The sequence below is a fragment of the Phasianus colchicus genome, chromosome 2 (genome assembly GCF_987193195.1).
Source record: "Phasianus colchicus chromosome 2, bPhaCol1.hap1.1, whole genome shotgun sequence".
NCBI lineage: Eukaryota > Metazoa > Chordata > Aves > Galliformes > Phasianidae > Phasianus > Phasianus colchicus.
In genome coordinates, this window is record NC_143437.1 from 84,823,196 (window position 1) to 84,849,280 (window position 26,085).

Below are 26,085 nucleotides of genomic sequence, written 5' to 3' on the forward strand. Positions count from 1 at the left end.
TACTGCCATACCACCATCTGCCTCTGACACTGTGGGCCATCATAATGAAATAGGATACATTACTTTCAGAGTAAGAAATCTTTGAAAATGTTTTACTCTTAGATTCTTTCAGTTTCAGTCCATAACTTGACTTGAAATTTTATGAGTTTGTAGAAGAAATGCTAAGTCACAGCTTGAACCAGTGATTGAGCACCTGGTGGGAAGGCGGGGCCATTGTATGCACCTGAGTGATTAGAAGGGATGGAGCCAGGATCCTCCCCTTCCCAAACATCATTTAAGGGTAGACAGAGGAGGTAAGGGTATCTTGCTGGAGATCCCTGCCTATCTGGTGCTTTTCAAGGTTAAGTAGCTCTTTTCCTTTGTATCTCTGGCTGCTGCATTTGAGCTTCTCCTCGCTTGCTGCACCCTAGGACTTAGCTGCTGCCTTGCTATTATTGCTGTGCTTTCCATCGTGTTAGAGTGTTGCACTGTTACATGTTACTTAAAATATCTGTATATAATGAATCTGCTGCTTTTGAGATAAGTACAACACCACTTAAATATCTATGGTCCTTTTTAATGCAAAAAAGTAGGTTTATAATATTCCCTTCACTAGTGCTTCATATAGAATACTGCATACTTCAGCTCATAACACTTCTTGTCATCATCTGCTTAGTAACATTCTGCTAAAATGAGATTTCACCAATATAAAAAGAAGTCCCATAGGAATAATTCAGATTTCTCCACTCTGTCAGTGATAACTTAAACTCTGGAAAACTTATTTAATGTCTGCTGCTGATTCTCTTTTCAAGTCAAATGACAAGCCTGCTTGATATGATGGTAAGATTTGAAAACCTACTTTTTTTTTTAAATACCGTTTTCATAATATATATTTATATATAATGGCAGTCTAAAATTAAGATACTGCCAGTTTCACTCATTTGTACATGCTTAATGGAAACATTTGGAGAATATGAATTACTGACATACAAGAAGAAACATGTTCTTTGCTTTCTATCTGTATTTTTTTTCATGTGATCTTCCAGCTGAGGAAATACCACTTACTTACTATACTCTTCATTAAGGAATTAGAATTCTCTTAAAAAGTACTAGACTTTCTCTAACGTAAGATAGATAGATATGTCTGAGTTTTTGATCTCCCAATGAGCTAAAATCAAGTAGCAGTGGTACTTTGAGAGACTGTATAAATTTTACTGTATTTTCTATTTAGTTATTATGCAAGACAGGTTTGGTGCCTCATCAACAGATGAGGGGCTGGAAAATCTGCCAGTACTGACTCCAAGATTGTTGAGCTTGAGCCTCTCAGCAGTTATATGGGGAAGCAGCAAGTGACAGCAGTGGATGACAGCCTGCTGCTGAGGGTGGGTGCGTCTGCCAGTGTGAGCTGCTGTTTAGGGTGGACCCTTGCTTGTTGGAGGGTTTGGGTTCAGGATACTGTGGTGAGGCTACCAAGACTCATATATTTCTAGCACTATCTGCTCTTCCACATAGATAGAGCTGACAGTGAGGCTCCAGATATATGATAAAGGGCATGAGGCCCAAATGGTTTTCTCCCTGATACTGACAGTGAGAGAACGAGCTTGAGGATATGTGGATGAATTGTGTGGTGAGATCTTTTTTCAGGACTGAGGCTAGGAAGAAATAAGATTCACTTGACCAAATGAGGCAAAATATCTTTGCCAACAGAGTGAAAGTGACCAACTGGGTAAAGCCAAGTTTAGAGGGTAATGTAGATAAGAGAGATCTCATGAGCAAAAGATCAGGGCTGCCAAGAGCCCAACTAATTTTATACACAGAAATAAGGAATTCCAAAGTGGATAGCATTATGGAGTGAAATATCACATCTTTTCTGAGAAATGAGCAAGACTGGCTGATTGTCTGAAGTGCTCATAAACCAAAGTATGCAGAATAGAGAAGAAAGGGGAAAAAAAAGTTACAGGTTCTTACAAATACCTTTACTGTAAAGCTGATTGAACATTGGAACATGCTGCCCTGAAGTATTCATTCTTGGTGTTGTGGTTTAACTCCTGTAGGCAGCCCAGCACCATGCAGCTACTCACTTACTCCCCCGGGTGGGGTAGCGGAGAGAATTGGAAAGGTAACTGGTACAGGAACTTGAGGGTTGAGATGAAGACTATTAACTAGGAAAAACAAAAGCTGTGTGACCAGCAGAGCAGGAAAAAAGAAAGGGAGTTCATATACTGCTTCTCATTGGCAGGCAGATGTTCAGACGCTTCTAGGAAAGAAGGGCGCAACACACATAATGGCTTCTTGTGAAGACAAACACCATCATTCCAAATGTCCGCCCACTTCCTCCTTATTTACCTCAGCTTTTATTGTTGAGCAAAATACCAGTTTGATTCAGATGTTCTTTCTGTATCCCCAGATTCTGGAGCACCCCTAGCTTCTCACTGGCAGAATAGTGTAAGAAGCTGAGAAGTCTTTGACTATATAAGCAGTGCTCTGAAAGTAAAAACATGAGTGTTTTATTACCATTATTGTCACTTAGAAATCACTTAGGTAGAGAAAATTTTAATGACAAAATGTGACATTAAAATATCCCCATATGAAAATGCAGGGGTAACTTATTTAACAACCACTTCACTTGAATGTAAATGAGTATAGAGAGATAACAAGTTCAGGTTCTTCTGGCCTAAACTTAATTTTTAATGGTAAGTTACCAATATATCATTATGGATGATTCTAGATAACTTCTCCATGATTTTCTTTTAAAAAAAAAAAAAAAAAAAAGATCAGTATGTGCAACCATGAAGGAGCCCATAGTGTAGCAGGGGGATAATAAACAATAAATTACATTAGTATCCTTTATACTAAGTCTGTTTTTCCTGCAACAGCAATTGATGACTGATCTTCCTGTCCTTATTTCAGCCCATGAGCCTTTTTTTTTTTCATTGTATTTTCTTCTCCCTGTTGTTTTGAGGCAGGACAATGAGAGCAGCATGTTGGAACTTAGCTGGCTATCAGTGTGAAATCACAACTATACAGTGGGTGTTAATCAGTGTGAAGACTTCAGGAAGGGGATCAAAGAAAGGGAAAAAACATATTTTTTTTCACTCACATTTCATAGCGCACTTGAGGTAAGGGTATTGCTACACTAGTAAGTAGTGCAGAGAAATAAAGAGTAAAACAGTTGGAGGTGCATCAAAATCACTTCAAACAAAATACATGTATTGGAGTAAAAGCTTATAATTTTGGATTAGTTGCAGTGTACTGAGAGTACAGTTCTGTGGACAAAATATTTAATACTGGTTGGAGAGCACCAAGTGTGCTCTTGAAGCAGAAATTATAGTTCATTTACTTCCTGAAGTAATCTGGTTTGTATTATCTGAGATCACTACATGATGTAAAGCAAAGCAGATAAATAAAAACAATTGAGAAATTCTTCTGAAAAGAATAGTCATTATATAAAATAAAATGCCGATAAAGATGAACTTTATGGATTCTAAGAAACATACAAATATTTGGTTGTTTTAGAGCTGCTTGGGGCAACAGATTCATAAAGGGTAGGCCTTCTGAAACAGCAGTTTGTGATGTCAGTATGGACAGCAGCTTGGAAATCTCATTAGTCAGCCAGGACACTCAAATTATGTGTAAGTGTGCTGATTGCCTATAAATGTTCTCCATATGTTTGTCTGGTTTTGTGCCCACTAGAAAATCAGTGGTCCATTTAAAAGTGTCAGAAAAAACATGCCAAGTGATTGAAATTGTTTAACTCTTACTGGACCATAACAGTATATTTCATACTCTCACACCTTTATGTATAAAGCAAATGTAAATGAAATTCAGCACCCATACTTCAAATAAATACCACATGCTGTCCCAAGCCCTATAAGGCATCAGAGCAAGGACAGTAGATTTAGTCAGTTGTTACTAAAAGTCTGCCAATTGACAGAGCCTTGCTATGAAACTGAATTGAAGCTTGAAGGAACCAGCTGGTTGTTAGTACTGCACTGGCAGATATCAAAGAATGTGCATTTTCTTTGAAAAGTGAATGACCATATGCTTTAGGTAGCTTCAGCATGTGATAAGCCTGGGTTATATATCAGTGTAACATCTGTGTCAATGCAGTTCAATTAGTGTTATAAAATAGAAACTTAGGAAGTAGGTATTTCCAGTTCCTTTTCTTCCTGAGTATGAAGGACAAAGACACTTTGTTTCTTGATGATGTGTGCTTCTTGATATATCAGCTGCTGAACAGCATTCAAAAATCTTGCTTTTCCAATTTCACTGAAAAGCAACCACTGAGTTATAATGGGAGGGAAAAAAAAAGACTCTTGATGGAGAACTGTAAATATTTTCAACTGCTCTGGTTTCCTATGGCTTATGTGTGCAAGTATTACTCTACCTTAACTACAGCTCAAATGTATGAGACATTCCTAAAATGAAAAACTATAATTAGTACTTATCAATACTTTGTACATCCCTTGTTTTATGCATGTTGTTGCTGTTGTATGTATAAAATGTCCTTTGAAATGAGTATCTGCAGCTTATGCTCTTTGTAAATCAGTTTACGATCTTCACAATTGTTGGCAGCCTCATAAGATTCATATTACATATGATCTCTGATTTTTATCTTTGAAGGCACTAACAATATGTAGTACTTCAAACAATCAGCTGAGAAATTTTCTTAGTCCTAAAGTACTTATATAGAGTAAGAAATTAACAGTTTCAAATATTACCTTTTTTTCTTTCATATGAGAAACAACTGTGTAATTCATACAGAATAGAAAAATACACTTGCTGGTTAGCTAGCCTTCTGGGATGACTGTCACTAAATGAGCACAGAAGAAGTCTGATCCTGAAATGTCTTTTCATGGAGAAGTCCCAGTGCTATACAGAACAATAAAGTGAAATCTGCATGTGTACACATGGGAGGATGAAAATGCACAGTAACGAGTACAGTGTTTTCATTTTCCCAAAACTAACCTGATTCTACTACCTAAGCAACATTCTCAGTCTCCTCTGGCTATGGACATTTTTTAAGCTATGTTTTAAGAGTAGTTTTTTTTTTTTTTTATGCTTGAGAAAGGAATAATAATTGAGATGCTGCTTTTTCCATGCTAAAAATACCAATTTCATTAATAAGATTAATCATGAACAGTACACTAAATGTGCATTTCACAGTATATATATGATTCTGTGGAATTGTAGAATTGTAGAATATATCAAGCTGAAAGGGATCCACAGAGATTACTGACTCCCAGTTCTGGATCCAAAAGGACTAGCCAGCGGGAAAACCATATTTCTGAGAGCACTGTCCAAATGTTTCTTGAGTCCAACTGCTTCCACTTACAGTTTGAGGACTGTGATCACTTCCTGCAGAACTTGTTCCATTGCTAGAACAGTACTCAAGATGAGGCCATCCTAGTACAGTGGGACAGTTATTGGTTTTGACTGATATGTTATATTGTGCTTATTGAACTCCAGGATATGGCCACTGGGGCACTCTATTGACTGATAATAAGTTTAATATCAACTAAAAAAAAATCAGAAATTTATTATGAAACTACATAACTAGTGTATGAAAAGCTTTAAGTTAGGTATAACAATAGTTTTGAACCAGTTAAAGTGCACTGACTCTTGTGTAAACTAGTCTAAGAAAACCCAGACTTCCATAATATTTTAGGCTTCCCTGCTTCACCTTTAATGAACGTATCTCCCCCTTAAGACAGTTGTCTACATCTTCTTGTATTTTTTTCACACATCAGATTTCACTATTACTGTCACATGCATGATTTTTTTTTTTTCTCCTTCATTGTGATATGCTACATTTTCAAACCCAAATATTTCCTTCTGTTTCAAAACTGGCATGAGCAAAGCACACACTAAATAAAATCAAGTTTCATTTACCAAGGGTACATCAGAGTATTCCTATATTTCTCTTTCTAACCTGTAGGTGAGAGAAGAATGCACTGTAGATTTAATTTCTGGAAAAATGTCATTCTTCAGAAATGTAGAAGTCACAGTAATACTTACATGGTTATAACTGAGAAAGTGCCCTTGGGACACTGAGGAGTGGTTACTCCTCAGTTGTGCCTCAGAAGTGTTTCAAAGTGCAGTAGTTGACCCAAGGAGGAAACGTTTCAGGGACCAGATTACTCTATGTATTATTAGAAATTAAGTTTCAGTGCTGGGATGCTGTCCATGTCCTGTTGCAATTTAACAGGCTAGGGTAGATATAACTGCTGTTTCAGAGTAGTTCAAAGTCATTGTTCACATAAAGCTGTTAAGGAGTAATATCCTTGCCCTGCTACATTACTCTTCTTGAAACTCTGGAATCAAATGGAATTATGGAGGAAAAAGAGGAGTTATCCTCTGTTAGGAAGATGATAAATAATTAACTATAATTATCAGTGAGACTGAAGTTAAAAGGATTTTTTTTTTTTTAACAAATAACTATCAATAGCTATATTCAATTGCTTAAAGGTACTCCATTTCTCTTCTAGGATTGCTGTACTACAACAATGAAATTCTTATAACTCTAAGGCACTGCTATTGTCTTATCTGTAGCATTAAAACAATACATTTATGCAGAAGTGAATTCAGCAATTGGATCGTGACCTTATCCCCTTAAAATAAAACTTCATACCTCTTCTTGTGAGGTAACTCAAGCAGGTGCACTCTGACCTGCACTTACCAAATTTTATTTATCATGGATGTTTTCCTAGGAACAGCACCTGCACAGCATCTGTGAAACAGTGGGTCCCCTCTGCTGATGCAAATTTTTACAAGCATGGCATGTAGGCTCTTGTTCATTGTTGCTGAAAATGCATAGCTAATGGTGGTGACTGTTGGAAAAAATATATTTTGTAGCTGAGAATTTGCTCAATCAAATAGTGTTAGTGCACTCTTTATATCTGTTGTAGTTTCCATGGAAACAAACAGGAGGCATTACTTTTTGATTGACTTTCATACAGTTTTACTTCTACAAACAAAAGTTTTCTAACTGAATCACGCGCTGAGGGGAGGAAGAGGAGAAATCAATTAGTCCATACAACTCCTTTTTGTTATTTGCCACTTTACATGACTATTCCTTGGCCTAATGACAGTATTTTCTCTTTACTCCTGTCCCTGGCAATTTACAACTTATTCAAGAGAATGTTAAGTACTACAAATTCACTCCTGTTTGCTTAGTTAGTTTAGTCCTGTTTGTTTAGTTAGTGGATGTCAAATGAGCTTCTTTCATCTTTCTCTTAAATATATCTGTGTTTTAGATGGGGAAGGGAATACAGAGAAGGAAGCTTGATAAATCTGAATTAAATAAACATGATCATAGAGTCATTTCTCCTACAAGGTCCATGGGTGTTTCCATGTATGTGTATACTTCTTATTTTTCTGTAACTGCTTACTAACAGCATGGCCATTCCAAAAAAATGAATTTTTTTGAAAAAAAAAATAATATTTAATGAAGATTATAGTTTGCTTCTTATCTTAATTTTTAAATGAAGAGATTATTCATTACGCATGCAGTGTTTGTATTCTAAATAAGCCCCATCCTGTTTGCCTTATGAAACTGGGACCTCCTTCCTCATTTATTATTTAGTACAATGGCTGCAACTAATCAAGAATAATGCTTACGCTGGCTTTTTCCATACTTATCAGTAAACAAATATTCTTTATTCTTGTTAACAGTATGCTTGCTTAATGAAATACCGAAACAGCAAGATGCTTTGGTGCACTTCATTATCTCCTGATTTTCAATGTGCAGAATGTTGGAGAGCTCTGCTTTGTTTCCTTGAGCTGCATTATCTTTCAGAAGATTATAAGCACATTATGCAAATGAAAATAAGAACAGGAACAATTCTCAAAACATTTTTGTTTTTAAAATACCTTTCAACTTTCAGAATGCTTAAGCAGTGGTATTTTCTGCCTCCTTTATACACTTTCCAGAAACAATCATTTAGCTGGAGACAAACTTTTTATTTACATTTGCATTTTAAGCAATTCTGCAACTATCCACTTATATTTTAAAACATCTGAAAAGGAAGCTGTTCCAATTTCTTTCCTCTTAGAATTCAATTTCACTCCTACCTTTAGCCCTTAACATTCTGTTCTGTAATAACTCGTTTGTCTGTTGACAACCCCATACTGTCATGCCTACTTGGTGTATGAGTTGTTACATCTGGGAAAGTAAGCTATACCCTTTCCATCCTGAGGTAAGCTGCTGCCACCAGGTTTGTGGCAGGTGAAAGCTGAGTAAAAATTCTTTCCCTTGCTTTCTACACTGTTCCAGCTGTATACCTGCCCTTCTAGGGAGCTGAGTCTCAATTCTGTGTCAGCAGTATAATTGATCTCTAATATAATTGATCTTTAATATATTAAGCTTCTGCTGCAGTAATGGGAGAATCCAATATGGAACTCTGTTAATTAATTTTCTTTCAGCTTATAATCAGATGATGAAGAGACTCATGCTATTTAAGAGATACTTGCACACAGACACTAAACCTTTTAAGTAGTTTCTAGAAATTTCTATTAAGTAGAGAGAAAGAAATCAGCTACAGCCAGTGATATTAATTTAATCTGTGTATTTAAACCATATGCTCTTGCGTCAACTTATGGCTTTACTTTCCTTTATGGCTAAAATCAAAGTCAGAAGACTGAAAAATCCACAAATAAAATTTAGCAAGCTATGTGAAATAAAAAAGAATTTTAAATCTTCTGTTCTAGATGACACAAGTGTGTACTCCATTCTACTTCAGTGTCCTTTTTAAGATATTTGAGTAAAGCTATACCACCTTACAAGAATGAACCCCCTAGTCTCAAGTTCTTTCTGTGTTTTAAAACATTATTTTCAAAAATCTGTAGTTACAAACAGCTAGAACATCTTTCAGTAAGATTTCTGTAGAAGCATAACCTTGGCGTTGCTTTATATGTTTTGGAAAGACTGAAATAGAAAAATTGGAGGGATTCCTCAAGAAACAAGTAAGTTTGGAGAATAATAAATAAAGGTAGCTTATTGTTTAAGTACAGCCACAGAGGGGGTGGGGAATACCTGATTCCGATCAAATGACATTTCTGCAGCACCTGCCAATTGGCTTTTACTGCACAGCTACTCTCTGCCTCAGCTTCTGGCAGGTTCTTGCAAGACAGGATGGGCCACTCTTGGCAGGGTTTAAATATCACCATTAACTGTGGTCAGTGGGGTTTAGGTAGCGTCAGCCTTTCACCAGGCTGCCATACAAGCAAATTGAACGACACAGTGAGCTACAAGGAGTTGAGAAAACACATGCTTCCAGGAACTGCAAACAGCTGTTTGGGATGGCTGTGAGATACCAAAAGGCAGAGTCACCACATGGCCAGATAGTCAGGGGGCTCTTAGACTGTGGAAAAGAGCAAGATTAATAACAACCAAATGTAAATTAAGAATGCTATGTTAATCAAAGTTGAACAGTCAAAGTCTGAGTTTTTCTAGTGTTTTCCTTCTTGATATTTATGTTTCTTGATGCCTTGATGATGATTATTATTATTATTTCCTGCATGCTCCCATCCTCATCTCATAATGACTACTTCTTAGGCTTCTGGTTGCTATAGGAAGCATGTTTTCTGTATCCAGTACAGAATGCCTGTCAGCCATCTGATAGCACTGTATCGGAATGCTGAATCACGGCCTGAGCTTTTGATTGATCACCTGAGGCGAGCAAGGAGTCAGCCCTGGGAGCACAGGTGAAGGCAATTCACCTGTGCTGCTGGAAGGGGTGGAGCCTGGCTCCACCTTTCCTAGACCCATTTAAGAGCTGACTACCAATGGGGCAGGATCTCTTTCTGGAGATTCCTCCTTTGGAATTTTATGGTGAGCCCAGGACAAGGGTAAACACTCTATCTATTCTTTTCCTTGGTGTAATAACATGCTTAGCCAAACTCTGTGGTATATATTTCATAATTATAACATCTGTATATTCATTGATTATACAGCCATCAGCAGAGCTCATCCTTGTGTTTTGTGTCTTAGTTTGGAGAATAGCATCACTTACATATGTGTATGATCTTGAATCTTATACTTGCTTATGGTAATAATGGATTAGATTGGATAAAACTTATTACAGAATCATCTTTTCTTCTTTGATCATTGTCTATTAGGTATCCAGCAGCTTGTCTTTATGCTAACAGTATGTGGAGCTGGTCACAAGTGCCTGAGCTTGGCACCTCTTAAATCCCACTTTGTATTAGATGTGATAGGAGCAGCACATTAATTTATAATGTGATTTATTATATTGAAAAGCTCTATAAATTTAAAGTAGGGATGAGTGAAAGTTCAAAAGGGAACAGTTGACATCAAATAATCCTGTGAAGGTCTGTGTGCTTCTAAGATTGTTTAGGTTGAAGTATTTTTGGATGAGCCTGTTTCTTTAACTTTTTCCTACTTCTGAGTCTGAAGTTAGCAGAAACAGCACTTTGTAATGTTTGAGGTGTACTGTGATAATGGTTGTATGTTTAAGATCTGGTTGGAATCAGGTATTAAAAGATAGCTTTTTTTAATGGAAAACAGTATTAGTTTTACTAGGCTTTCTTACTTGATTTAAAAAGCTGCCAGCAGCAACACTAGATTTGAAATTCAGGAGCAAAATATTACTTTTGTCTATCAGTGCATTGACTGTTCCTATGCATTATCAGTTAGTTCCCATAGCTCTCCTCATACCTGGGATATAGGGACATACTCTTAACAAGTTGTAAGCGGGTCAGGTTGTTGTACTTCTGCTTAACAGAAATGTATTTATGACCGTCAACTACCTATTGAACAATTGAGGTAATGTCAAACCAAATATAGTGATCAAAGGCTGATGTTCAAATGTTTGTCGCTGTCTGGACTAGTTGTTTGGTTTATTTTGCTCGAACAACTTACAGCTGTTGTTTTTCATTAGTTTTCCTGTGCTGTTCAGTACCTGTCACTTTAACAGTGGTTTCTTTGACATATTTCCTAGTAAGCTCTGTTTCTGGGGTGGGGATGGAAGAAAGGTATAAATATTCAATGATCTATGCTATTTACTGTGAAGACAAACATTTATCATTAATTACATAGGAGAAAAACTGTTATCACAAATTTAACATTCATCTGATCAAATTAAGCTCATATTTACTATTCAATTTCTAGAAGCATTTTAAAAAAATGAGTATTTTTCCCTGGAAACCATTCAGTTTTCATCAGATGGATTCTTCCCAGTTTGGAGCAACTATTTTTAAATACTAACAATCCTACTGTTTTATGGTTATTCCTGAATATTTCTTAGGATCTTCTAATGTACATATTTCATGCTGTGTCCCCCAGAATAGTGTTTTAAAATAACTAAAAAATATATAAGAACAGAAAGGAATTGATTAGTTATTAAGTACTTTTTCCTGCAAACTTAACACTTAAATTATGTTTGATTTGGGAAATTCTTAAATTGAAAACCTTTATCAATATGTTAAAAACTACATTGCATGTTTGCATGTCTCACCATGTTACAGATGAATCTCCATGCAAAAATCATGGCAGACCTTAATCCCATTGAAATTTCAGATGCACTGTGAGAACTGAGCAGTAGTGGAAGTAATCTATTAGATTCTTACTTCATTTGTTTCCCATAGGAAGACAAAATCTATAATAGCTTGGGGTTTGTCATTAGTCATTATTTAATTTTAAATGCACTAAATTTTTTGGAAGATACTGCTTTTACAAACGTGTTGCTTTAAAGTGATCAATATTGAAAGCAGCAATTATTACCAATTTACTAGCGAAGTTGAGATTTTTTTGAAATGGTAGTGTATAAAGGCATACCATGTAAATAACTATTATTCCTATTTATGGTAATTTTCCTTATGGTCACAAATTACAGGCATTACAGTTAAAGTTCTGAATATGCTGTGTGTGTCTAGATACTAGATGTATTTTAAGTTGAAGCCCACTTTAAATGAAAGGGTAAGCTTTTATTTAGCACTGTGTTATTGACTTGAGAAAAATACCGTATCTTTTCCATATGTTTATTATTCTTACTATACATAAATATAAAAGTATTGCAGTGTAACACAGCCTTTGCCTATTTTATATGTACTCCACCCTACTCATTTAATGCATTATTTATTTAAAAGACTGGAGAGACAAGCAAATCTAAAATGTTTTTTTCTTCTTGCTTAAAATTTGAACAAAAATACTTTAATCAGTACAGAATTTATAAAAATTTAAAGGCATAATATAAATAGATTTTAAAAGAATGAGTAAAGATGCTAGTTAGCGTTTTCAAAGTCAGTCTTTGAGGTTTAGCTTTTAAAAATCCATATTGCTTTATCAATTTATATTGCTACTATTTAGTATTAGTTTGTTTAACCTAGTGTTTCACATTTTATTCTTCAGCGCTTAAACACAAAGATTGCTGACTTAGTAAATGGATACGTGCTCTAGCTGAGCCATTTTCTTGTCGCAGTGTTTACAAAATATACTTCTTATAGTGATTTTTTCTACATTTATGAATCCATGTTTCATATTTCCTTTTCACTTTAGTATTTAATATCCCGTATAATCATTTATCCAATTAGTATTGGTATTAGTCATACTGTAATCCTCGTAGCTCTTACCCCCCAAAATGGTTTGTTTGGGTTTTTCTTGCCTTGATATATGCAATCTGACTGTATCTGGTAACTCTTATTAGAATAAGTCAGGTGTGTCTTTAACACAAGGAAGGAACAGTCTTACTGTACATACTCATCTCAGAAGTCAGTTTTCTTTTGCTTGTGAAGAGATGCCATTAATAATCTTGCTGTTCCTATATGTTTTTAGGTACAGCTAAATTCATTATTGTAAAAAAGAAAGGTAATGTTTGCTAGGATTTCACTCTGCATGGATCTTTTTAAGTGGTTTTCTTTAATGATCAAAGTTATATTTAAACCAACTGAAGATGAAAAGGTGGAAGTTTTTGTTTGTTTCCTTTGTTTTTGAATTAAATAGTCTCACTTATGTAGGACAAAAATGCACAGACTTGCATAATGAAGACAATGTCATATTGAAAAATGAGAAAAATATGTTAGTGAATATCATAGAATCCTAGAATCATAAAATCGTTAAAGCTTGAAGAAACCTTTGATGGTTACCTATTTGAGCTCCTTTGCAATGAACAGGGACATGCATAGCTAGATCAGGTTACCCAGGGCCTGATTTAGTCTCGCCTTGAAAGTGTCCGAGGACAAGTAATCCACTACATCACTTGGCACTCTGTCCCAGTGCCTCACCATCTTCACTGTGAAAGACTTTTTCTTTATATGTAACCTAAATCTACCCTCTTTAAGCTATCTCCCCTGTGTCCTAGCACAACAGATGCTGCTAAAGAGTCTCTCCCCTTCCTTCTTACAGCCAGTCTTTAGATATGAGTTAGATATGAATTTTTATGTGAATTGATAGATAAATTAAAAGAGAAGTATTAAAGTGGCAATTCAGATAAGACCCTTAAATCAACAAAAAATCAACAAAAAATGCTGCTTAAATAATGTTAGGAGTTCAATCTAATTAAGAACAATAACAAATATGATTTCACAGGCGCTTACATTTCTGTATTCACATTTTATTTCACAAGATTAAATGACTGCTATTAGTATTGACAAAATTGCATGGAGATTTTGTGTAGGAATACGACAGCTTCTGCAGAGAAGAGTTCTGTGATGATAAGTATTATGCAGAGGCAAAAATACTCTCATTTTCCGGGGCAAAAAAAATTAAAACCTCAGTGGCAAACTTTAGAGTTTCTTACTGGAACACATCTCACAATATGAGGCAGTGATGAGTGATCTTACTGTGTGTTCATCCTTAACAGAAAGAGTTCCACTGCAGGAAGCACGGTCTGGCTGAGGCAGTGGGTTCAGAGAAGAAGCAGAGATTTCTGCTTGAGTATTTCTGTTTCCAGCATTTTTTCATCTTTTTGTCTTTTCTGATTGCCAAGAAATAAAAGGCTGTTACAACCTCTAAAAATGCACCAACTCAATATTATCTTTAAAAGTGAAATTACTTTTATTTTTCAATTCTGCACTACACATGGAAAGAATCCTTGGTATGTAGCTCTGTAGGGTAAGAATTATTCTCAACCTATACCTGCAAGTTCAGGCTTGAAGATAAGCCTGCTTGTAATTCAGATCTTGGTTGTGCATGATGAACTTTCTCACTGTAGTTTCTATTTGCCAGATACTTATTCAACATTTTCCAGTAAAATAACAGTGAATAAGGCTTAAGAAAATTATTCTTCCGTTGCAGTGTTAAAGAATATATTGTCAAATATTGTTTTCTTAACCATCCACACAATTAATTGGGTAATGACACATTAGTGTGCTTATAGTTATCATAGTCGTAGAATTGTTTCAGTTGGAAGGAACGTTTAAAGGTTATCTAGTCCAACTCCTCAGCAATGAACAAGGACATCTACAGCTAGGCCAGGTTACTCATAGCCCCATCCAGTTTGGTCTTGAATATCTCCGTGAATGGGGCATTCACCATGCCTCTGGATAACTCATTCCTGTACTTCATTACACTTACTATAAAAAATTGTTTTCTTTATATCCAGTCTAAATCTCCCCTCTTTTACTTTGACACTTTTATTTTGGATATTTGTTCAAGTCAAATCAATACATTTACTGCATTGTTTAGAGAGCAAGCAAAAGATGATGTGGAGGAGCTCAGAAGTACCATTTATTTTCATGTCTAATATGGATAGCAGTACATAGTTAAAATAAATAAAAAGGAACAAATACATAACTAACTATCAGCTTCTATTCTTCCACTCTCCTGCACGATTCACCTCATACTTTCCAAACACAGCATTTTGTCATTCTGCATTGTTTGATGCATGCTGTGCCCTGACAATCTTCCTTCTTCCAATCTTTTCTCATAGGAGCGATGCTCAAGTGTGTCAGGTATCTTGGTGGCCCTTTGCTGATCTCTCTGCAGTCTGTCCATGTGTCTGTTGTGCTGGGAGACCCAGAATTGGACACAGCACTGCAGGCTGTGTATGGGAAACAGTCACTTCCCTCTACTTGCTGCCAGCACTTCCCCTGTGGCAACCCAGTGGATCATTAGCTGCCTTTATTTCCAGGACACACTACTGCCTCATTCATCTTCCTGTCTGCAAGAACTTGCAGGTCCTTTTCTGCAGTATTTTCTCTATCTTATTTATATCTATTTTATCTATCTCTACTTACAATTTATTGTAATCTGGCATCTTCGGTTGGCCTAAACTGGAATACAAAGATGAAATTATATGTAACTTTTTCTCATTATATTACTGCATCCATGCATAGTATACATGCATGTGAGTTATGTGTTGTGCTGGATGTGACAGCTCTCCTAAAGTGAGAAAAAAATCTGCAAAGCATAGAATTTCAGTAGTTGATCATTAGATGCTTTTTATAAAACCTGACAAAAAATACTACTGCTTTCTAAACAGGATGGTTTTCAGCCTCCTTTTATTTCTATTTTTTAATCAATTTCTGGATGGGTTTTAGGAAATAATAAGCAAAAAAAATCATTGTCGCATTCTTGGTATATGTGAAAGCCTATCTTGATAGTAAAACAGTTAAGTGCCTAATAGTTACTTGTGAATATGAATTAATTGTCCCTACTGTTGTATTGTGTTTGTGGCATGTTTATTTTTTCCTATTGTTTATTTTGATGTGCTGATACTTGTGCAGGAAATGGAGGAAATCTCAGAAAAACTGTCCAGTTAGTTAAAATAGTTAACAGTTACTTTGGGTGTGTCTGTCATGTAATAGATTATATTACTAGCCCACACATCTGTGTCTTTTATCTCAACATTTTTTCCTTTTTCCTTTCCGTGGCAAAATTATTTCTGTTTTCTGATTTTTATTTAAAAAGTTGTAGACAAGTTCTGATTTTCTTAATGCCGTACTTTAACTGAGGATGAAGGCCTGCACTTTTATATTCTGGCTTTTAAAATACATCTTGTTGCATTCAGAAAATCCATATCCATCCATATGTTCTAACCAAGTTCGTGTCTTTGCTAGTCACTATGAGCACAAAAAAGATTCAGCGAGTTGGGAGAAATACAAATCACAAATGCATTATATACAGATCCATTTGCATGAGAGCTGACTTGATCAGCTGTAGAAGCATATACATGTAAGTAATTTAATTCTGAATACTGGAAACAGTTCAGCTGTTTCACACCTTCTGACGCTTCATGCCAACCTTGTTTTTGAACAATTACATTACTTTTCAATTTTGATGCTTCCAGTAAAATACTCTAAGCTTTTATTTGTCAGGAGTGGGTAAGAATATTATCAGAACTTACAGAAAAGCATAGGACAATTGCAAAAACATGTATTTGTTTTAAAGTTCTGATGCTTCCTTTGTCTTTAAACTGTACTGAGAAATTTATTCCTGTTTACCATATTTAAGTTCATAGCCCAGGTCTGTCTTAAACACAGTCGTATATGTCTACTTCCAAAGTACAGATGGCTAAAACAGCGCAAGATGATCTGCACTCTCAGAACACTGATACATTATACGTTTGATCTTCATGCAATGGCAGCTTATTTATGCAGTTAGCTTTAAAAAACCCTTAAACTTTTTTGCTGTTTGTTTCTTAATGTTTTCCAATTTACATGGAATTGAATAGGTTTTAAAATCTACCCTGAAGCCTATTGCAATGCTTAGCAAGTAATGAAATAATATGCATTAGTCATGCTTACCATTAGAGCATTTCTTAACTCTGATAGAAAGAAGTCTTGTTAGAAGTAAGCATGTTACAAAAGAAGCAATTAAAACTTCTGCTGAATGGAAGTGTTTGCTGTGCTGCCCATCTCTAATGAATATTCAATTCAGCAGATGTTCACCTTTCTCTTTTGTTTTAGAACATAGGCAGAAAGAAGATGCTTTATGCTTTTAACTTCTGTGAAACTGTCAAACACTCCCTTGCATGCAGTTACAAGATAATAAGTTTGAGGCTTGAGATAATAGTACAGTGTGATTACGATTTGATATAGCTTTGCAGTGTGATCAAAAAGATTCTATAATATATGCCATTTAAAGGTAGATGTACGTGCTGCTGAAAAACTTTATTCAATTTAATCAGAAATTTTGCATTCACATCTGATCATCAATCTATTAAGAATTGCCACTGCAATTGAGGTAGAATACTTTAAATTATGCTATTCTTATTACTATCTAATACACCTGAAAAGAGACAATAGTTCTCATGTTGTAAGTTGTCAATTGAGATACTCGTGTACAATTTCAAATTAAAAATATTAAATGTATCCATGATAAATTATTTTATATTGAGTTATTTTTGGACTGCATATTCAGCAATACAACTCAAGATGGTTGAAAATACCTGTGGTGTAGGCAGAGGAGGCAAGGTAGTTTTATGGAAGAGGTATTACCTTTTGTTACAAATCTTGATCAAGGGAGAAATAAATAGTAAATTATTTTTGATATACAAGTTGATGATGCAAAAAGATAGTAAGTAATGTCTCGTGCTTTATACCTTACCCTCTTTTCATCACATTAGTGGGCCAAACTGACAATAGATTTATTTTTTTTTTTTTAGTTTTAAAATGTCGAATCGCCCATTTGAAGACAAGAAATAGCAGTTATAATAATAATACCCCTTGCAAATGTATTCTTTTAAAATTTTAAAAAGTAACAGATAATTTATTTTCCGTCATGCATTGCAGAGATACCAATGTGTTTGTCTGCCTGGATGGGAAGGAACATTTTGTGAACATGAGTCAAATGAATGTGACTCAGAGCCTTGTCGAAATAATGGCACCTGCACAGATCTTTTCAACAGCTATCGGTAAGCATTGCACCTTCTCACTATATGATTATGTTCCAGAACTGACAAGCTTATGTATCCACTTATTCTTTTATTTCTCAGCTCTGTGAATGGTGTGTTATTACAGAAAGATGAGCAAACAACTGCTGTCATGGATACACTGTTTCACTGTGCATTCATTTGAAGTCAGCAAACATAATGAATTGTTGATGGAAAATTAAAAAAAAACAAAGCATCAATTCAAAACACTTAGCGAGTAATCTGGAACTGCACATTGTCAAAGAAAATACATGATCTCTTTCTGTCATTTATGCCCTGTAAGCAATGGAGAAGTTTTAAGAGTTAAAGTAGTGGGAGTGAATGTGTTTTTGCGGTTTTAGATGAAGAGATTATATCACTGCTGCCACCTTGTGACTTAAAATGATAAAAAAAATAGTAATTTGTCTAAAATTACAGTCACATTGGAAGAAAATGTGAGGATTTGATACTAACCATGTTATTTCTACACAAATGCTATCCTTTATTTTATCCACACATTTATGATTTAAAAAAAATGTGTGTTTTATGAGGATAAAGACTCTATAAAGAAACAATTTCCATTATTTATAGCCAGAGATTATCTATACCAAGTTTATCGAAATTATAATGCCAATACTAGAACAACTATTTTTTTGGAATGTAAACTCTTAATAATAGGTAACAATGTAACGACTATACACAGTATAGCTGTTGCGCAGTGATACTATTCCTGTTAGTATAGTCTGTAAACAGGAAGAAAATGCACCACAGTTAGAAACAGGCAAACAATTTCCCTAGCACCAATTTTAACTTGTCTGTTATTTTTATAACTTTTTTATTTGAATCATTTCATTATCAACCCTGATGTAATTACATAATTTGGATTATGAGGGTCGTAAGGAGAAAAGCAAGATGTAGTTTGGGCTAAATGCGGTTTTCACTTGTGACTTGAAAGGAAAAATTCTAACTTGCAGGTGTTGTTACCTAGTCTCTTAAATTTAAAATGATCTATTTTTTCTCTTAAAAATGTCAGAAGAGGCATGTAGGATTTAGTGATTTTTTTTACCTTCTCTGTGCATTAATTTATATATTGAGATGTACATAGTATGCATAGTCTACAGCATTTATATATATTTTTAGATGTATACTTTTGGTAGATGTTTTTTTCAGTTGAGTAATCAAAAAAAGAAGACTGGTGTAGTTGAGAAAATACGTTAAAATATTTTAAATTGCCTTTCTTCCCTTATTTGAGTTTATTGGGACATGAAAAAACAATTGCTGAAGGGTTTTTTTATGGAGTTCCTTTTCTTGTGAAAATTTTAGTTATTTTTAGACTTCTAATGAAAAACTTATCTCTGATTAGCTGTTACATTATGGCAATTTGAATTTTTGCATGTTATGATGGATTATATAGACTAATGTAATTTCAGTGTCTTCAAGGATGGTGTTTGAATATTTTGCAATGGCTATTACCTATCCTTACATTTTACCTATTCCTTCAGCTTCTCAAAGTGTGATATATATTGCAAAAAGTAACTTGGCTTCTTTAGCTTTTATTCATAGCTGGACCAACAGCATAAGAGCAAGGACTCCCTATTGTAAAATGAAGAAAAAAAAATGTTCAAAAAGTACTTTTTCTGGATTCATCAAATACTGAACTGCTACAGAAAATGTTTATGGGAAAATTCATTAAAGTGTATGCGCTACACATTTTTCCTCACAGCTATTTGTCCTGTTTGACATATCAGACATACCACTGATTCATTATGTATAAACCTCATGATAAGTCAAAGAAAACACAACTTCTTCCAAGATACCTGTAATTGAGACTGGGAGCCTGAGACTTAAGAACCACAATAAATATGAGACTATACCAATGTTTTCGTTGTATAATCTAATGCAATTTCATTTTGGTCATTAGAATTACTCTAGTCTATGTGTATTCATAGATGAGATATTCTGCTTTTTTCACTATTGCTCTTAACATATAAAAAAGACTCTTTTCCCTCTCTGTTACTGTTTTTAACACCCCTCTTAAAAAATAAAGAATAAAATATTCATTTTCCTGATAGCTAAGCAGGGCAAGTGCTGAGTATGCTGAGTATATGATCTCAGTGACATCCAGCCACATCCTTAAAATAAAGTGTAGTTTCTAAAACAGGATAACTTTGTTCTTATTCACCTGATAGAAAAGATCATTGGCTCATTTTAACTCCTGAGCTGTGCCTAGCTATTGCTTTCAATGAGCACTAGTTTGTCTCAACCAAAACTATGCCAAATACTGCTTTGGAAAGGCAATGACAAACAGTGCAGTTGTCTTGTACCTTAACACTGTCTATGTCCATGTTCTGGCAGTGTTCATTTTTCTGGTATAAGTTCAGTTATTGAGATTCAGAATTTTCTGAATGTGTTTGAACTTAACCATACCACTAATATTGCTGCTTCTTCTATCTTAAATTAAGGGAATGGATAGTTAACATAGCTTTAGTAGTAGTTAACATTCCTTTGATAATCCTTACTTTCTTACTTTCTCTAAATATTTTCAATTCCATCTGAAGATTAGTTCTTGAAAAACTAGATATTTATGTGCAATAGCATAAGAATACATTTTGTGTAGAAAGATAAACAGAAAAGAATATAATTAAAAAAAAAAAAAATTGTACCAAGTTTCAAATCTTTGATAACAAGAAAAATAGCACACCATAATTAGTAGTTAAAAAATTATCTAACATTTTATTTATTTAACTAGCACTACCCTTTTTTTAACCTTGCTATGAAAACTTGCTGACAAAACTGAAAGGTCAACAAATATGCCAAAAGTGAATGTGCTTTTTTTTTTTTAATGGATTCCCTTGATAGTTATATAAAGAACATGCTAATAGTGAGAAAGAAAGATCTTCCCAGATGCATAATTTAAAAAACAAAAATAAAAACCAGGATAAGAATTTTAGAATAAGAAAAAGCCTGAATCAATATTTAAGATTGAATTGTCAAATGCACGTTATTTTTTACGTAATTTGTGTTTGGAGTCATAGCATGAGATCTTGGAAGTCATGTAGTTATATCTAGTACCCCTGGATTGTATGTCTTCAAACCATGAAAACTGAAGTAATCCACAAACTTGCTGAGAATACATTCAATCGTACTGTCCCTGTCACTAACAAAGATGTTAAATAACACTGGTCCCAATAGAGGTCCCTGAAAAACACCACTTGCCACTTATCTTTATCTACATATGGGAGTTGGGAGTTTGACCATCCAAACAATTCCTTATCCATCCATCAAATCCATGTCTCCAATTTGGGGAGAAGGCTCTAGTGAAGGACAGCGTCAAACACCTTGCACAAGACTGGGTTTCAGTCTGGTTTTAGTTTAGCTGACAAAAAAATCTGTTTTCATTTTGACACGTGACTCAACAAATAAATGAATTTACAACTGCATCTATTTCTAGTACACTGTGAACCTTGCTGCAATTCTCACAACAGCATAAATTCTCCAGTTATGTCTCTAATCACATATAGACAGATGCATCTATTATCAACTGAATTCCCAGTTTCTCCTCTGTTGTATTGCACCATCCTTACTGGTCCGTCTATGGTTCTGCCTTACTAACAACAAACTCTAGTTAAAGCTTTTGGGTCTCCTTTGCTGTTACTACCTGAACTAGGAGAAACTTTAAGTGAAAATCTCTTAAACTCTTCTAGCAAAATAATAGGCAATGTAGTTTTATAGATGAAACATTTCTAATTATATAGAATAACTTGAAACTTGGCTTTAATCAATATGACTTTAAAACTTAGAGAATTAACCATGTGTACTGTATACCTAGGCTTAATCCCATAGGTTCATGTTACTTGGCAGTATTAGTTGTTGAAACTGTTATAAGGAACATCACAAGTGTCACGTAATGGCACATGCAGGACAATAGAGTGATCAAATGCTGGCAGCATGTATGTATAAATGGCTTGTCCTGATTGACTAACCTGATCTCCTGTGACAAAAATGACTCAGTTATTAGATTGGCTTTAGTTTAGGCTTTGAATGTTGTTTACCTGCATCTTAGTAAAGTATTTGACTTTCCCACAGCATTCTCTTGTAGAAACTGGCTGCTAGTGGCTTGAACAGGTGTAGTGAAAATTATAAGTTATAGCATGAAACAGTGATTGAGCACCTGGTGGAAGGCAGGGCCAACCCAGGGGAGCTCAGGTGCATGCAGTGTACCTGAGTAACTGGAAGGAGTGCAGCCAGGATCCGCCCCCTCCCAGACGTCACTTAAGGGTTGGCAGTGGGGTGAGGATATCTCTGGAGATCTTGTCTACCTGAGGCCTTCTGAAGGTAAGCAGTTTTTTTCCTTTGTTTCTGCATCCACAGCTGCTGCACTTGCTCTTATACTTACTCATTGCAGCCTGGGACTCTACCCTGCTGTCATTGCTATGTTTTTTATTACATGATAGCATTACAACAGGTTTGCTGGGTGAAGATCTGATTGGTTGGCCAGGCTTGATGAACCCTAGTGAAAGGAGTTCAATCTTGTTGCGGCTATTTATAGTGGCATTCTTTAGGGCTCAGTATGCAGAAAAGAGCAACAAAGTTGGTAATGGGACTATAAAAGAAGGGCTGTGAGGACCAGCTGAGGTAGCTGAAGTTGTTCACTCTGGAGAAGGGGAGAATGAGGAGAGACTTCTACCATTATCTGCAACCACTGAAAGAAAGTTGCAGTGAGGAGAGTGCTGGTCTCAGGTGATTCTGTGATTCTATTGATCTTGCATCCTTTCTAACAGTTCCAGTGTCTTCTTTACTAGGCCTGAGTAATGTTACCCTTCAGCAGCCTTATAGGTGGTTTTCGGTGTTATTGGTATGTCTTTAATTCTAGGAGCTAGCTTTTTGTTTTCAGAGACGAATGATGCTGTAACACCTGGCTCTTGCAAAGGTGAAAGTTGCTCTTTAAATTATCTTTAAATACGGGGCCTAAGTTCATTAATTGCTTTAGAAAAAATACTGATAATGTGCAAAATTGTTGTCTGTTTTTAAACATTCATTTAAAAACTTATGTTTCTTCTCCTATCCTGTATGAGGTTTTGGCTTTCCTACTACCATTTAGACTCCATTTGAACTATAGAGCTGTGTTTGTAGTGGAGGACTTTTGAGTTCTTAACTCATCTCATGTTGTTGAAGTATTTGTTGGTAGTCCTTCAAATAGTACTTTTACTAGTACCTTAATTAAGCATAGTACTCTGTATAGGTACTATGCTAAGTAAAGATGAAGGTATATCTTTCTTCATCTGTACTCAGATAATAATTTATTTGGGTAACCATACTGTCAACAACAGTTAGATTTAATCTGTCTCCTTCCCGTTATTTTGTCAGTCCATATGTTTCACTCCATGAGTCACCATTTTGCCTGTTGGTATTTGAAGCCAAATCATCTTTTCAAAAGCAGAAACTAGTTTTTCATTAGTGTAACTGTCAGTTACCTGGTCTGAGTTCTTAAAAAATGACTAGTCATTTCATTAGGAAGTGTTCAGTGTTGCACATACTATGAGCTTTGATTATATTATTGGTACAGAAAACAGCATACTGTTTCATTCTTTTTTTCCCCTTCTGGAGAAAATTTATTCAGAAAAGTTAAAAGTAGTCTCTGCAGTTTCTTAAAACTATGCAAGAATTCTTCTGTGTTAAGTTGTAGAAGCAGGTGATTCCCAGGTTATCTCAAGAATATGTTACAGATCTGTAAGTAAAAGAATGCATATTTATGCATCATATATACTTGCAGTGCTCGGGGGCACAATTTAGTTGTAGATTTGGCAGTGGTAGGTTAATGGTAGGACTTGATGATCTTAGAGGTATTTTCCAACCTAAATGATTATGTGAGCCTACTATATTTTTAAGATTATGCTTATTTGTGAATTAAGAGATTTTAAGCTATCATGGAAATAAAAAGTAATTGTGATATGATTCTAATTTGAATGCTGAGTTCACTCTGCCTTCTGTTTTCACTGGCAGTCCTTTAAACTACTGCCATATTCCTTCTTACTTTTTCTTCCCCAGAAGCAGTAAACAGCTTTTCCTACAGATGGGAATCAGCTTGGCATTTAGTAGTCCCAGATGCCAAACTCTGGAATGTTTTTTTTTGCAGGCAGCATCTGGCTTCCAAACTGGCATTTTTTCAGGGTTCTTTGGCAATCTCTTTCTCTCTTGCTGCTGCGATGTCTCCCAAAATATTTCACTGTTGTGCTTTTGACATCTTCTGTTGTGACTCATAATTTTATTTTTATGCTACTATCCAATTATGTATGAGTCTCTTACTCAAACTCATCTTCAAAAGCTTTATTTGGCCAGTAGGGAGATATAGTAATGAATTATCTAAAGAAATTTGTGAAAGAGCAAACAAGTGTTTCCTCTAAAGACAGCGAGTGTTTTATGGTTTTATCACTGGTAATGTTACTAACAACTGAAAATGTGTAGTGTGCTGCCTATTGCAATGCATTGTGTGAAATCAGCTTTAGGGTTTCTGTTGCTTGGGGCAAACAACAAAATATTGCTTAGTAATATGTACTAAAAAGTCACTGACATGTTGAAGCCCTTGGGGGAGATTTTGACCATTATTTAACAGTTTTCTGAAAGTATACTTACATTTTTACTTAAAATCCTAATGAAATACAAAATTTCTTGTGAAATTCGTATCAAGACATGAAAATGCACTAAGCCAGCTCATCAACTTTTACTTCTCAAACAGTAGCATTATTCCTCCTGGCATATTAAATCACTTTGTGATGTGTTTTTATTTAAAACTTTATAATATCTTTTGGTTTCAGACTCCCAGAGAGATATGAAATGATCAGCTTGTTGAACATTGGTTAAATGGAGGAAGTAGAAAATGATTTCTAAAACTGTGGTAATTGTGAGTGCATGAAATGTGCGAAAACTTACCCAAATTCATCATAGTGTAGGTTAAAAAAAAAAATACAAAATACTGTTAACTTCTACACTTTTAATATAAATAATATACAAATATGAGTGCACCTAACATGCAGCAGTTTGCACAGAGGTCTCTGGGCTGCAGATTGATAGATTCTAGATTTTCTGGGAACTTCATCTGTCATCTGGAGTCATCAGAGAACTTCTGAAACTCTTTGAAGAGCTTCAGGAAGCCTCCTGCTCCTGGGAAGCTATATAATGCTGTAATGGCTAGCAAGATGTTGCAGTTTTTCACAAGCCTCATTGTCAAATTTCCTTGATTTAAAAAATAGGCTTTCAGCTTTTTGTTTCCAGCTGATTTCTCATAAGGGAGAATCAAGCATTTGTTTTGGAGCAAGTGCAAGAGAGGGCATGTGTTGCTAGCTGGCCTAGAGCACAGCCAACAGAGACAGCAATGTAGCAGGGGGCCAGAAATTCTGTCAGAGACTCCATATGCTTAGCAATGGTGGCAAAATGCTGCAGGGTACAGTCCCCAACTATCCACTGGAATAACTATCCCTGTACATCACAGACCACAGAACAGACTGAGTTCCCAAAGAAGGGTGCAATTATTCAGACCTGGGGCCTCTTTCTGAGGCTATAGTCAGGGGATGTAGTGTCCCTGCATGCAGGAGGTACATGTGCTGTGGAGGAGGATCTGTGTATCCAAGTAAATGAGCTATATGATAGCCTATCATCAGACTATGAAGCTCCAGAGGTCATTGAAAGAGTAACAACATCTTCTCCAAGACTGAAGTTACAAGAATTGAACGGCTAAGTATAGTGAATCACAATCACAGAATCACAAGGTTGACCTACAAGATCATATAGTCCAACCGTCAAGGTCACAGCACCAAGCCTGTATCAGGCTGCCCCAACTGCAGGGTAAATGAGATGGACTCTTTTTAAGAGGATAAACAGCTGTTTCCTGCCTAACTCTTTCTGGCTGCAATGTCAGAAGCACTGGAGACCATAAACAAAACCAAAACTTGGCAAAAGACTTCTCCCAGCCTCTCCATTTTCTGATCCATGAAGCCTGTTGATTCAACTAGTGCACTAGGACCATTCTGTCCTGCTCCTGGACTGCAAAACATCCTGATGCTTAGCTAAGAGGAGATTATTATTATTATTATTATTTTTTTTGGGGGGGGGGAGGGGGGATCACAAGCTGTTTTTAACACATTTCCTTCCTGGATGCTCATGAAAGTGAAGCTTAAAGAGGTCTCATTTACAAGGCATTGTCAAAGAAAAGGGAAATAAAAAAAGCCATCCTATTAAATCCTACTGATGCCTGAGTCCCACTTGAGCTCACCTTGCCTGACATTTTGTTCTGCTCCAA

The 26,085-nt window shown here is 35.5% G+C and overlaps 1 protein-coding gene across 1 annotated transcript in view; it reads left to right on the top strand.

The window, feature by feature from the left end:
* The window catches only part of LOC149919156 (protein eyes shut homolog), a 70,557-nt gene that overhangs the window by 17,063 nt on the left and 27,409 nt on the right, over nucleotides 1-26,085 (top strand). The window contains exon 4 of the mRNA XM_090136149.1: nucleotides 17,671-17,792. Within this exon, the coding sequence (XP_089992275.1) occupies nucleotides 17,671-17,792 (122 nt within the window). The remainder of the gene's footprint in view (nucleotides 1-17,670; nucleotides 17,793-26,085) is intronic.